This window comes from Artemia sp. Qi Xiang Cuo, chromosome 14, assembly GCF_049724085.1.
Source record: "Artemia sp. Qi Xiang Cuo chromosome 14, ASM4972408v1, whole genome shotgun sequence".
NCBI lineage: Eukaryota > Metazoa > Arthropoda > Branchiopoda > Anostraca > Artemiidae > Artemia > Artemia sp. Qi Xiang Cuo.
This window is the reverse complement of record NC_142807.1, coordinates 9,068,569-9,083,733: the sequence shown is the minus strand read 5'-3', so window position 1 is coordinate 9,083,733 and position 15,165 is coordinate 9,068,569. Positions and strand designations below refer to the sequence as shown.

At 37.0% G+C, this 15,165-nt stretch overlaps 2 protein-coding genes across 3 annotated transcripts in view; one reads left to right on the top strand and one right to left on the bottom strand.

The window, feature by feature from the left end:
* LOC148944093 (uncharacterized) overlaps window positions 1-15,165 on the top strand; it is a 394,466-nt gene that overhangs the window by 276,580 nt on the left and 102,721 nt on the right. The gene's annotated exons all lie outside the window — the stretch shown is intronic.
* Window positions 1-15,165, bottom strand: part of YL-1 (Vacuolar protein sorting-associated protein YL-1) — a 79,451-nt gene that overhangs the window by 50,163 nt on the left and 14,123 nt on the right. For both annotated transcript variants that reach the window (XM_089099660.1, XM_089099659.1), the window contains exon 2: window positions 1,772-1,925. In XM_089099660.1, the coding sequence (XP_088955786.1) occupies window positions 1,772-1,911 (140 nt within the window). In that variant the 5' untranslated portion in view covers window positions 1,912-1,925. The remainder of the gene's footprint in view (window positions 1-1,771; window positions 1,926-15,165) is intronic.

Here is a 15,165-nt window from a genome sequence, read left to right as displayed (position 1 = left end):
TTAAACGAGTTTAAAATCACCTCCATGGTATTAGTTATGATTGGAGATTATTTTATGCTTCAACGGTGTTCAGTATCTCACTTTTTGGTAAATGTTCTTGGCCTACAGGAATTCTTACCATTAAGGTAAAATTCCGAATTTTAAAAAGTGTAACTCTTCTTTCCTTCGATAATTATTCTTAGATAGTTTATTTAAAGAAGCCCTAAGCCCCCCTATATGAGATAGTTTAGAGGACTTTGAGTTTTCAGCCTCCCCCTACTTAATAAACAAAGAATTATAATAAAAGTATTAATAAAGTATTTTGCTCATCTTTGGTTGGTGAAGACAAACACTTAGTAGAAACACCGAAAATAACATCGAAAAGCAACGATTTTCCTTGTTCTTCCAGACGGGCGCGGGGGGGGGGGGCAAAATCACCCGGTGTAGCTGAGAACAAAAGAAATTATAACCAAAAAGAATTTTATTTATAACCAAAAAGAAGCCCTATTTATTACGATAGTTTATTTAAAGAAGCCCTGGCTGATGAGCCACGAAACGGAGATCAGCACCGTCGGTTTGGACCTTCAGGGTCTAGTGCCATCATACTATACATTAATACATACTTAATTGATAATCATAATATATATATATATATATATATATATATATATATATATATATATATATATATATATATATATATATATATATATATATATATATATATATATATATATATATATATATATATATATATATATATATATATATATATATATATATATATATATATATATATATATATATATATATATATATATATATATATATATATATATATATATATATATATATATATATATATATATATATATATATATATATATATATATATATAAACGATCTAGATAGGTCAAGACTTTTGTAAACTTTGTTTAGCCCTCCAAGTGCTCTTGGAGTACTTTTCATCAAATCCTCTGCTGACTTAAATCAGAGACCTAACAGCCAGAAAGAATTGTCAAAATGGAAATGTGCAGTTGGACAAATGTAGGTGAGTATAAATCACGGCATTGCTATTTTTAAACATTCCGACCTGGGTTAATTTTGCATTGTATTTGACCTCCTATTTGTATCTGCATATAGCGATTGTTTAATCAATTAGCGGCCTTGTAAGTTCACAGAACAGATCAATTGAACATTGAGAGTGATCTTAGCAAGATATTCAACTAAAATATTGTTACCTTGAACTGGATTTTTAGCAAAGCAAGTTTATATTTCCTTTATATAGTTTTGGGGCACCAGTTCACAAATTGACTTGGCGAAAAAAAAAAATAATTTTATTGGATGTGTCTGGGGGAAAGGTGGGCGAGAGAGGGGGGTTAGTTGCCCTCCAATTACTTTCGACTATTAAAAAGGGCACTAGGCCTTTGAATTTCCAATCAAATGAGCCCTTTCTCAAGATTCTACAACAAAGCTTTCAATAAAAACCACTCTGCTACCTCTCTGGACGAAATAATGCTTATTCAAAAACATTATTCACAAGCTGGACAAACCAGAGAAAAGTTTGTATAGAGCAATTTCACCAAAAAATAAAAACAGGCAAATCAGGGACTAAAAAAAGTACAAAAAGGAAAAGAAGAGCTTTTAAAGCAAGTATGGAAAACGATAAAATGATAAGTCACAAAAAAAGAACAGATTGATTAAGACAGATTTTTGATTATGAAACGGAGACTCGCGCCCTTGCAACTAATTAAACAAAAAGACATTCCTTGAGAAGTAACGTAGTTCTTACTTAAACTGGAATTCTTCGTCATGTTCTTCCTCCTCAAATCCACCATAGGTGGTTTTGTAAAAGTCATCTTCCTCTTCTTCATCTAAAAGTTTAGCTAACTTGTTTCCTGCAGTTGCTCGTTTTTCTCTTGTTGCAGCCATTATTACAGCATTTACTAGAAGAAAAAAACCATGGTTACCAAAAAAGTCAGGTATAAAAAAAATAAGTTTCTGAAGACAAACTAACATCTTAGATTTACTGGTAACTAAAAACAATTTTAAGGGCGTCAATTAGGGGGGGGGTTGCCTTCTATATTCAGTTGCCTGACTAATTTTGTCATATAGCTTTTCTGAAATTATCATTGAAAAAAAGAAAACTAAAACAAAATAAGTGCTTTCCTAGATTTTGAAAATATCTTTTTTCTATCTTCATTTTTTAAATAAAAATATCCTTGCCCTTCCTACATTTTCGAGAATTGACAAACCTAATCAGATTGTACAAGATATTGATAAATTAAAAAAAAAACGAAGTTTTCCGAGGGAAGTAAAGAGCGTAGTTGAAACTTGAAACTGACAAGAATTATTACTTCAGAGCCTATCTAACATATATCAATAAAACTAGTACAAATAAACCAACTAATTATGTCTACCTAAGTTTCTAGAATTGTAGAAAACTAGCCTTTTACTGAAAAGAAAAAAGTCAAGTATAAAAACAGGAATATTGATTTGGGAGTCAAAAGTGAGTATGTAGCCTGAACACAATAGGGTAATCTTTAAAGTTTCTTATAGTCTTGAGCCAGTTGTGGCATCAGTAACTATCAATATACAAAATTATATTAGATTTATTCATCAAGTTGCCGTTTGGTCACGCCAGCTATAATACAAATAGTGAGTAGTATACAATCTTAAATTGTAAGAAATATGCTTAAGTATCAGAGGCAACGCTGTAGTGTTGCCTATGGTAAAGGCCATACGGCTTCAATGTTTTTTTTTCCCCAGAGGCACTTCATATGGAAGGGGTCGTCGTAGAAACTTCAAAGAAGGATCATTCGATTGGAAATCGCGAGTTCTAGTGCCCTTTTCAAGTCAAAAATGATTTGAGGGCAACTAGCCTCCCCCCCACGCCCATCATTACCCCAAAACACATCCAATCAACATTTTGAGATAGCCATTTTGTTCAGCGTAGTTGATTTCCAAATAGAAAATATATTTTTGAGGAGGGCGCTCCCCCACAGCCCTTAGGGCAAGGATTTTAAGTTATGACCTGGTTGTATATAAGGTTTTTATAGAAGGCGTTGTCGTAAAAACTTCAAAAAAGGCTCACTCGATTGGAAATTCAAAGGGCTAGTGCCTTTTTTAATAGTCGAAAGTGATTGGAGGGCAACTAACCCCCCTCCACAAAGCCCAATCATTCCCCCAAAGCACATCCAATCAAAATTTTGAGACAGCCATTTTGTTCAGCATAGTTGATTTTCAGATAGAAAATTTGTTTTTGAGGAGGACACTCCCCCGTCGTAGAAACTTCAAAAAGGGCTCATTAGATTGGAAATTCAAAGTGCTAGCGCCCTTTTTAATAGTCGAAAGTGATTTGAGGGCAACTAACCCCCCTCTCACGCCCACCTTTTCCCCAAACACTTCCAATCAAAATTTTGAGACAGTCATTTTATTAAACGTAGTTTTAAGTTCTGGAAATTAGGGCCTTAAGGATGACAACTTCCCCACAGTCCTCAGGGCAAGGGTTGTAAGTTAAACCCTGGGATCATATAAGGTTTTGTATAGATAACATTGTTGTATAAACATCAGAGAGGGCTCATTTGATTGGAAACTTAATGTCCTAGTTCACTTTTTAAGCGTCAAAAGATATTGGAGGGTAACAAGCCCCCCCCCCCCAAACCCTATTTTCCAAAATGCATCCAATAAAAATTTTAAGATAGCTATTTTGTTAAAAATAGTTCAAAGATCATATAACGAAAATTCCGTTGTTGACACAACCCACCAGGGCCCAAGTACAGGCGTTGTAAGTCATGCCCTGAGGGAATATACGGGTCTTATGGAAGGGATGCTCATATTAACTTCAAAGAGGGATCATTTGTTTTGAAATTAAATGTTCCAGGTCACTTTTTAAGAGCCAAAAGAAATTGGAGGGCACCTAGCCCCCCCCCCCTCCACGCCCTTTTTTCCCCGAACCAATACGATAAGAACTTTGAGATAGCTTTTTTTTCAAATAGTTCGAAGACCATATAACGAAAACTCAGGGGTCAACATAGCCCCCCAGGGCCCGAAGGCGGATGTTGTAAGTTATGCCCTTGGGGAATATACGGTTCTTATCCAAGGGATGCTCGTAAAAAATTCACAGATGGCTCATTTGATCGGAAGAAAGTTCTAGTTAAGTTTTTTTCCAGTCAAAAGATATTGGAGGGCAACTAGCCCCCCCACGCCCCTTTTCCCCAAATGCATCTAATAAAAATTTTGAGATAGGCATTAAGTTAAAAATTTCTCAAAGGTCAGATAACAAAACTCAGGTGTCGTCACACCCGCCCAATCTCCGGGGGTAGGCGTGGTAAGTTATGCCCTGGGGCATATATTGTTAGTATGAAAGGGATGCTCGTATAAACTTCAGAGAGGCTCATTTGATTGGATATTGAAAATTCGAGCTCACTTTTTAATAGTCAAAAGAGATCCGAGGGCAGCTATCCCCCAACCCATCTGATGAAAATTTTGAGATAGACATATATTTAAAAATAGTTCAAAGGTCGGGTAAGAAAAAATCTGGTGTCAATTGAACCCCCCAGGACCCAGGGGAAGGCGTTCTAAGTTATGCCCTAAGGGCATGTATGGTTCTTATGAAAGGGATGCTCGTATAAACTTCATAGAGGGCTTATTTGATTGGAAGTTCTAGTTCACTTTTTAAGAGTCAAGAGAGTTAAACTAGCCCCCCTCCCAACGCTCTTTTTTCCCCAAACCCGTCCCTTACAAATTTTGAGATAGCCAGTGTTTTGGAAATTGTTCAAAAATTAGATAACAACAACACCCCCAGAGCCCGCGGGCGTTGTAAGTGCTGTCCTGGGGGCGTATATGGTTCTTATGAAAGAGATGCTCATATAAACTTTAAACTTCAGAGGGGGCTCATTTGATTGGAAATTGAAAGTACTAGTTCAATTTTTAAGAGTCAAAAGATAACCGAGGGCAACTAGCCCCCCCCACACACTCATTTTTCTCCCAAGCCCATCTGATAAAATTTTTATAACAGCCATTTCACAAAGGTCAGACAAGAAAAATTCCTGTGTAAAACTTCGGAGAGGGCTCATTTGATTTGAAAGTGAAAGTTCTTGTTCACTTTTTAAGAGTCAAAATAGATCGGAGGGCAACTAGCCCCCCATGCCTCCATGGGGGGCCCCCCTCCTCCACGCCCTAAATGCATCAGATAAAAATTTTGAGATAGACATTTTGTTAAAAATAGTTCAAATTTCTAATAACAAAAAAACGCCGGTGTCGACACAGCCCCCAGGGCCCGGGGGTAGGCGTTTTAAGTTATGCCCTGGGGGCATATATGGTTGTTATGGAAGGGATGCTCGTATAAACTTACTAGAGGGCTCATTTGATTGGAAATTGCAAGTTTAAATTCATTTTTTAAGAGTCAAAAGTGATTGGAGGGCAGCTAGCCTCCCCCAACACTCCATTTTTTATCCCAGAGGCACTTCATATAGAAGGGGTCGTCGTATAAACTTCAAAGGGGGCTCATTCGATTGGAAATCGAGAGTACGGGTGCCCTTTTTAAGAGTCAAAAGTGATCAGAGGGCAACTGGCCCCCAAACCCTTTTCCCCCAAATGTATCTGATAAAAAATTTGAGGTACCCATTTTGTTAAAAATAGTTGAAAGATCATATAACAAAAACACCTTTACGTATGGTCATTTCGTTAAAATAGTTCAAAGATCAGATAAGAAAAACTCCTGTGTCAACACAGCCCCCCCCCCCTCCCGGGCCGGCGTTGTAAGTATTGCTCTGGGGGCATATATGGTTCTTATGGAAGGTATGCTCGTATAAACTTCAGAGAGGGTTCATTTGAATGGAAACTAAAAGTTGTAGTTCATTTTCTCAGAGCGAAAAAAGATCAGAGGGCAACTAGCCCCTCCTGCCCTCCACGCCTTTGGGCGTATCGGATGGATAAACCCATCGGATACAAATTTCAGGTGACCATTTTGTTAAAAATAGTTCAACCATCAGATATTAAAACTTCAGGGTCGACAAAACCCCCCAGGGCCCAGGGATAGGCGTTGTAAGTTATACTCTGGGGATATATATGTTTCTTATAGAAGAGATACTCGTATAAACTTCAGAGAGGGCTCATTTGATTGAAATCAGAAAGTTCTAGTTCACTTTCAAAGAGTCAAAAGAGACCGAAGCTTAATCTAGTCCCCCCACGCCCTTTTTCCCCAAACCGATCCGATGAACATTTTGAGATAACAATTTTGTTGAAAATAGTTCAAAGATCAATGAAAAAGGGCAAATGCCCTTTTCAATAGTCGAAAGTGATTGGAGGGCAACTAACCCCCCTCTCACGCCCACCTTTTCCCCTGGCACATCCAATCAAAATGTTGAGACAACCATTTTATTAAACAGTAGTTTTAAGTTCTAAAAATTAGGTCTTTGCGGATGAAACATCCCCCACAGCCCTCAGGATAAGGGACACAATTTAAACTATGGGGCATGTTTGGTTTTGTGTATACAACGTTGTCGTAGAAACTTCAAAAAAGGCTCATTTGAATAGAATTTTGAACGTCTAGTTCCCTTTTTAAAGTAATTCTATGGCAACTGACACCTCATCGACGCCCACCATTTTCACGCCCACCAACACATCCAATCAAAATTTTGATATACCCGTTTTGTTCAACGTAGTTGAAAGTTCTGGAAATTACATGTTTGAGCAGGACACTCCCCCACAACAGTCTTCAGGGGCAAGGATTATAAGTTATGCCCTGGGAGCATATATTGTTCTTATGGAAGGACTGCTCGTATAAACTTCAGAGGACTCATTTGATTGGAAATTGAAAGTTCTAGTTCACTTTTTAAGCGTCCAAAGATATTGTAGGGTAACCAGATTCCCCCCCCCAAACCCTTTTTTCCAAAATGCATCCAATAAAAATTTTGAGAGAGATATTTTGTTACAAACAGTTCAATGAGCATATAACAAAAAATTCCGGTGTCAACACAACCCCCTAGGGCCTGGGGACAGCCGGTGTAAGTTATGCGCTGGGAGCAGATATGGTTCTTATGGAAGGGATGCTCGTATTAACTTCAAAGAGGGCTCATTTGATTGGCTATTGAAAGTTCTAGTTCACTTTTTAAGAGTAAAAAGAGATTAGAGGGCACCTAGCATCCCCCCCCCTCCACGCCGTTTTTTCCTCAAACCCATCCTATAAGAACTTTGAAAAATATATTTTGTTAATAGTTCAAAGACCATATAACGAAAACTCAGGGGTCAACAGAGCCCCCACGGGCCCAAGGGCAGGTGTTGTAAATTATTCCCTCGGGGAATATATGGTTCTTATTGAAGGGATGCTCGTACAAAATTCACAGATGGCTCATTTGATTGGAAATTGACAGTTCTAGTTCAGTTTTTTAGAGTCAAAAGAGATTGGAGGGCAACTAACCCCTTTCCACGCCCTTTTTTCCTCAAATGCATCCAATAAAAAGTTTGAGATAGCCATTTAGTTACGAAATGTTCAAGTCAGATAACAAAACTCAGGTGTCGTCACAACCTCCCAGGGCCCGGGGGCAGGCGTTGTAAGTTATGCCCTGGGGCATATACTGTTCGTATGAAAGGGATGCATTTGGGTGTCAATAGAACCCCCCAGGGCACACAGGATGCTCGTATAAACTACATAGAGGGCTCATTTGATTGGAAATTGAAAGTTCTAGTTCACTTTTTAAGAGTCAAGAGAGTTAAGCTATCCCCCCCCCCCACGCTATTTTTCCCCAAAACCGTCCGCTACAAATTTTGAGATGGCCAGTGTTTTAGAAATTGTTCATAAATTAGATAGCAAAAACTCCCCCCCAGAGCCCGGGGGATAGGCGTTGTGTGTTGTCCTGGGGGCGTATATGGTTCTTATGAAAGGGATGCTCGTATAAACTTCAGAGGGAGCGCATTTGATTGGAAATTGAAAGTTCTAGTTCAATTTTTAAGTCAAAAGATATCCGAATGCAATAGCCCCCCCCCCCACACTCTTTTTTCCCCAAGACCATCCGATAAAATTTTTATAATAGTCATTTCATTAAAAATAGTTCAAAGGTCAGATAAGAGAAATTCCTGTGTCAACGGAGCCCGCCAGGGCCTGGAGGAAGGTGTTTTGAGTAATGCTCTAGGGAGATATATAGTTCTTATGGAAGGGATGCTCGTATAAACTTTAGAGAGGGCTAATTTGATTGGAAATTGAAAGTTTTTTTCTCCTTTTAAGAGTCACAAGAGATTGGAGGGCAACTAGCCCCCCCCCTCCACGCCCAAAATGCATCAGATAAAAATTTTGAGATAGATATTTTATTAAAATAGTTCAAAGTTCTGATAAAAAAAACTCCGCTGTCGACACAGCCCACCAGGGCCCGGGGGTAGGCGTTGTAAGTTATGCCCTGGGGGCATATAAACAATCAAACAATCATTAAATAAACAATCAATGCAAACAAAAATACAATAGATATTAATGTAAATTAATAAATAAAATAATTTTCTTATGTTACTAAGTTTTAGACAATAGAAAACTAAAGGTCATAAAGGCAATAAGGTTTCGATGTTTTATTGTTTTTTAGTTGTGCACTAAGATTAGTGAAAACAGGGCCACCAACGGGAAGGTTGTGCACAGTCAGCCCCGTCTGCCCACCCTTTAGGATTCAACCCGACCCCCTAATATTCTCCCATTTGTAGCGCGAATGTGAGGATAGTCTTATATAGTGCTTGTCAATCGTTATCTCTTTTGTAAAGTTATTTTAGTTTTTTTTAATTAATTTTTTTCTGTTACTAAATTTTAGACAATAGGTCAAAAAGACCATAAGGCTTTAATGTTTTATTGGGTCTTTTCTAAAAACTCCTCATTTTGTTGTGTACAGCCAGCCATGCCCGCCCACTCCTTAGCATTAAACCCGATGCCCTGATATCCTCCCATTTGTAGTTCAAATGGGAGGATAGGTCTGTCCAACCCTATCCACCGATATAAGTGGCGTCATTATAAACAGTTTTTCCATTATTTCTTTTCTTTAAATGAATTTGAATGTGGCGTCATTAAGGCATTTTTTCAAAATTAAGCCTGTAATGTAAAGTCAGCCGAAGGGCCCGCGTTCTGCCCACGTCCTACCAAAATATTCTCACGCACCACCTGTAGGGCCTTCGCCCAACGTTAAGAATCATGGGTATAAACAGTAGAAAAAGAAAAAAAATTAATCATATCTCATATAAATCATGGTATGAGGCATTTATGTATCAAAAGTTTGCTCTACAAATTACTTTGTAGTTTGGAGTGAACGAAAACAAGTACGAATAACAGAGAAGGAATTACAGAAAATGTATAAGATAGTGGATAATACATTAATAATCTATTATGTATTATACTATTATTCTGACTTGAATTTCTAATTAAGTCAGACATTCTGAAATCGATATTAACGGTGAAAAGAACTATTAACAAGTTTTCTGACCGTGTGTTTTAAAAATTATTCTATATAAATGTAAAAAAAATATCATCTTAGATTTTACTTTAAATAAATATCTGTTCAGTCCACAAAAACTAACAAGAGACGATGTCCCGGAAAATTCCACCCTGGGAAATCATCCCTACATTTAAAATTGAGCAGCCATATGGAAATGCAGACAAATAAAAAGAACGAAGAAAATTATATAATAGTGCAGCAGCTATTATCGAGGAGGGGTGGTGGATCATATGGTAGGCGAGGAGAGGGGTGCTATATGCCTTAAAAAATGTACTTAATGCCGAAATTATGTAAATCCCCACGAGCCTTCAGCTATCCAGTTTTATACGTCTAAAAATTACGACTTGTAAAAACTTAACAAGAGAAAATATGTATCAAACTTGTCAACGCTAATGAACCATTTATAGGAATATGGTATGCTGTATGCTTTAAAGTACTAAGATGTCATCTTATTATAGAAAAAAAATTCCAAAAATTCCAAAAAATTCCATTATTGAAAAGTCTGCTGTCCGTTTGATAGCACGCATAAACTGTATATACTGCTCTATTAGAACTACAACTTAATTGAGTTTACATAAGATTATGTATCAATAACAAATTTTGGCTTGAAATTTATAAATTTATTTTAAAATTTTGCTTGTAATACATCTTATTAGCAGATTTTTTAAATAGAATTCTTTGAAAAATCTTTAGGCCATTGGCTTGATTTTACTCCAAAATTGTTCTAGGCAGTTAAATAATAGCAATATGGTATGCTGTATGCTTTAAAGTACTGAGATGTCATCTTACTATAGAAAAAAATTCCATTATTGAAAAGTCTGCTGTCCGTTTGATAGTGTTACTGACTGTATGTACATAGACATTGAGAAAAAATCTGATGATTACCCCAAAAAAAATTCATTTAGAAACAAAAGCATGTATAAACTGTATATACTGTTCCATTAGAACTACAACTTAATGGACTTTACATAGGATTATGTATCATTAACAAGTTTTGGCTTGAAATTTATAGATTTATTTAAACATTTTGCTTGTAACAAATCTCATTGATAGATTTTTTAAATGAAATTCTATGAAAAATTTTTAGGCCATAGGCTTGATTTTAGTCCAAAATTGTTCTATGCAATTAAATAATTACAATATATTTCTTGATGAGTGTGGGTAGCTGGGGTAATGTCAGGTGACTTGGTATTGCGGTAAGTTGTTGGTAATAGTAAACGTCAAGGCTGTATACATGGGAAGAATTGAAAGGTTTAAATTCCCCCAAGCGAAATGTTTGTCAGACTCGTAAAAACGTAATAAAAATGCATAAAAATACACTTTTGACGTTTTCTTTAATTTTACATTCTACCTCTTCCCCTTAACAAAAAAAATCATCACCCCTCCACTGAACCAAAATCTTTGATACGGCACTAGTAGTACTAGAGACCGGCCATTTTTTTTCTTATTATTAAGCCTAGTTACCCACTGTACATTTTGAATTAAGATCCGTTATTAAATTTCTTCTTTTTACGTGTGCTGACTGGAATGCCCAACATGTGTATTCGGATTCGGGTTTTACGTTTATACTATTTGAGCGAAAAATTGAAAATGAAAAAATACCGAAAATGATTAAAAAAAAGAATAGGATGATGTTGAAAAGGAATAAATGTTATGTTTTTATTACAGAAATTACATCCAGAATTAACTGATGATGTAGAGTCGATCTTTACAGCCACTCCCGCCCCTTCCTTTGAACTAATTCTGTATATGCCTGAATATCAATGAGAGTTAGAATGTTTTGGTATTACGCAAACTTAGTAGGCATCTGCCCTCCTCCCTAACAAAAGATCAAAAGAACAAAAAAAAATCATATATAGCCTATACCGTGTGTCTTAACCTTTCTTGATTTCACAGAGTTCAAATATAAGTAAGACCAATAAGTAAGATCCAAACTGGATATAAGATAACAATTTGTCAGGGAAACCGTTATTTATTTCGTATTTTAAACGAAATTCTTGAATAAATACCAAAAATCACTGTACTGTTTTTACATTCAAATCGTAGTCAAATACGCCGTAAATTAGTCCAAAGAAATCAATAAGAATCAAAAATCAGAATTTAAGAAAATGAAGCGAAAAAAGTGAATATTTTTAGTTTACTTAGCAGTAACACAGGTCTTTAAACTCCCCCTCCCCCAGAAATCTCCCCCAACCGTCTGAAACTTTCCCCTGGAAAATCGCCCATAGTAAAATCCCCTAATTTTCCTTTCATAAACACAGCCTAGACCCGAAATACTCGCGAGAATCAAAAGGGATTAAATAGCAACCCCCCCCCACCACCCCTTCGTTTGAACTAATTCTGTTTATACCTGAAGGCCCAATGAGAGTTAGAATGTTTTGGTATTAGCACACACCTATTAGGCATCTGCTCTCCTCCCTAACAAGGAAAGAAACAGAGCGTAAGGCAGTGGCGGATCCAGGAGAGGGGCGAGGGGGGCTCTCCCCCCGAACGTAGTCTAAAGTAATGTAATTTACTTAATTAACGCAAGATTGCGTTAATTAAACTTGCTCCTAACGCAAGTTTATCCGATCAATCTATTTTGCCCCCCCCCCCTAAAAAAATCCCGGATCCGCCCCTGGTGTAAGGGCACTATAACTTGTAATTCAATGAACCCCGTTCCAAAGTTTATACGACCGCCTCTTCCACATAAAGTGCCCCTGGAAAAATAAATAAGTGTTAATTCATTGAACCCTAATGGCTCTTTACTTAGGTAACGCTATAGCATTGCTTCTGACCTAAAAAGTTGAGTAGAAATTTCAGCTTCCATTTTTATGAATATCCGAAATTATCTGAGGGGATTATGTTTAGGGAAGAATATTCCAGGCTGCGAAATTTCTGCTGGGTGGAATTTAACTGGGGGGAATTATCAGCAGGAAAAGAAAATGTTCTTGGAGGGGGGGGGGGGGAATTTCCAGGGGGTGGGTTTTCCAAATATGAATTATTCAGGGTGGGGACGATTATACCCATTCGATATTATTCTAAATTTTGCATCTGAAAGTAACGGGAATAAAGAATCAACGGAAATGTCAGAGATAGCACTTCAGGCTGCTTTAGACAATTTTCTTCGTGTCTTTTTCAAAAGACAGATTATTTTCATTTGTAATTATTCCTCTGTAGCTGCTCAGTTACGAGTATGAAAGGAGAGACTTCCCCCCACCACTGTCTCCACGAAGGTTTTAGTTTTATCTCAAGGCTTAGAAATAAAAACAATGCGACAAAAGTATAACTCAAAATAACATATATAGAATAATATATGCACATGACACGGAACATTTAATCAAAATTGCATATTATGAGTTGAGGCTCACCCAAATCATGGGCCAGGGGGCTCACCATTCCACAATCTATTAAATCAATCTTGCAATAACTAAAAATATAAAGTATTTTCGAGTATGTTAACGTCTTCCACAACTCGAACGGTCCAACATTCTACAGCCCAATAAGTCTATCTAATCTCCTAAATCGGGAACGGAGGCGATAAGTGAAGTTCCGCCCGTATTGGATGAGTCTCCAACCTCACCCTCACCCTCTCCTACTGTCTACGCTAAAGTTTTCTTCTTTATGCCAACTACGCTGCCCCCACCCCAAAGACTTTAATAAGGTAAAGTTTTGTATGGGAAGAACACAGAGTAAATCTATTACAAAGTACTTAAAATTACGGCCATACTTAAAATAAGGTTAAAATACATATTTTGCGATAAATGCTAAATTATTGTGGCACTAAAAATCCAAAGAATGGTCTGATCAAAACGATCCTGTTGATTCTGCATCAACAAATGGAATACGGTAGCCTAACTACTGTTTTTTGAAGCTATTATTTTGATCCATTCATTGTTGCGTGAAAAAATCACGCTTGATTTATCAGAGGCATGTAATTAAGCTGTCTATAGCAAAGGCCATAAGGCTTCAATGTTTTATTACTATTAATAAAAAAACTTTGCATAAAAATAAGTTTTCTAAGAAAAGTAAAGAGCCATATTGAACTCAGAACCAGCAGAAATTAATTCCTATTATAGTTAAAACTCAAGAAGACCAGAAATTACTGTTAAAGAATAAACAAAACCCCGAACAAACAGAAATTAAAATTAACTATCTTACAAACATAAACATACCCGGTGCAAACATAAATGAATGAATAAATCTTATATAGCTTCAATATTTTTTTCTTATTTTCCCCCCACAGGTGCTTCATATGCAAGGGTTAAAAATGCCATTTTGTTAAAAATATTTGAAAGGTTAAATAACAAAACTGGCGTCGACAAAACCCCCCAGGACCCGGGGGCAGGAAGGGATTCTCGTATAAACTTCAGAGAGGGTTCATTTGATTGGAAATTGGAAGTTCTAGTCCAGTTCTTTAAAGTCGAAAGTGATCGAAGGGCAAATATCCCCCATGAACTTTTTCCCAACCCCCTCCTTTTAACTAATTCTGTTTATACCTGAAGGCCCAATGAGTTAGAATGCTTTGGTATTAACACACACCTATTAGGCATCTGCTCTCTTCCCTAACAATAAAAGAAACAGAGAGTGTAAGGCAGTGGCAGATCCAGGGGAGGGGCGAGGGGGGCGCCCCCCTAAAGTAGTCTAAAGTAGTGTAATTTACTTAATTAACGCAAGATTGTGTTAATTAAACTTGCTCCTAACGCAAATTTATCGGATCAACCTATTTTGCCCCCTCCCCCCTAAAAGAATCCTGGATCCGCCCCTGGTGTAAGGGACCTATAAATTTTAATTTGTATTTCAATGAACCCCGTTCCAAAGTTTATGCGACCACCTCTTCCACATATAGTGCCCCAGGAAAAATAAATAAGTATTTATTCATTGAACCCTTATGTCTCATTACTTAGGTAACGCTACAGCATTGCTTCTGACCTAAAACGTTGAGTAGAAATTTCAACTTCCATTTTTATGAATATCCGAAATTATCTGAGGGGAATATGTTTGGGGGCGCATATTTCACGGCTGGGAAATGTCTGCTGGGTGGAATTTAATGCGGTGGAATTATCAGCAGGAAAAGAAAATGTTCTTGGAGGAAGAGGAATTTCGCAGGGGTGGGTTTTCCAAATGTGAATTATTCAGGGAGGGGTTGACTAAACCCATTCGATAATATTCTAAATTTTACATCTGAAAGTAACGGGAATAAAGAATCAACGGAAATGTCAGAGGTAGCACTTCAGGTTCCTTTAGACGATTTTGTTCGTGTCTTTTGAAAAAAGACATTTTCAAAGACAGATTATTTTCATTTGTATTACTTTCTCTGTGGTTGCTCAATTATGGATGTGAGGGGGGAGACTTCCTCCCACCACTGTTTACGCTAAGGTTTCAGTTTTTATCTCAATGCTTAAAAATGAACGCAATGCGATAAAAGTATAACTCAAAATAACATATATATACACATAACACGGAACAATTAATCAAAATTGCATATTATGAGTTGAGGATCACCCAAATAATGGGCCAGGGGCCTCACCATTCCACAATCTATGAAATCAATCCTGCAATAACTGAAAATATAAATTATTTTGAGTATTTTAACGTCTTCCACAACTCAAACGGTCCAACATTCTACAGCCCAATGAGTCTGTCTAATCTCCTAAATCGGGAACGGAGGAGATAAGTGAAGTTCCGCCCCGTATTTGATGAGTCTTCAGCCTCACCCTCACCCTCTCCTACTGTCTAG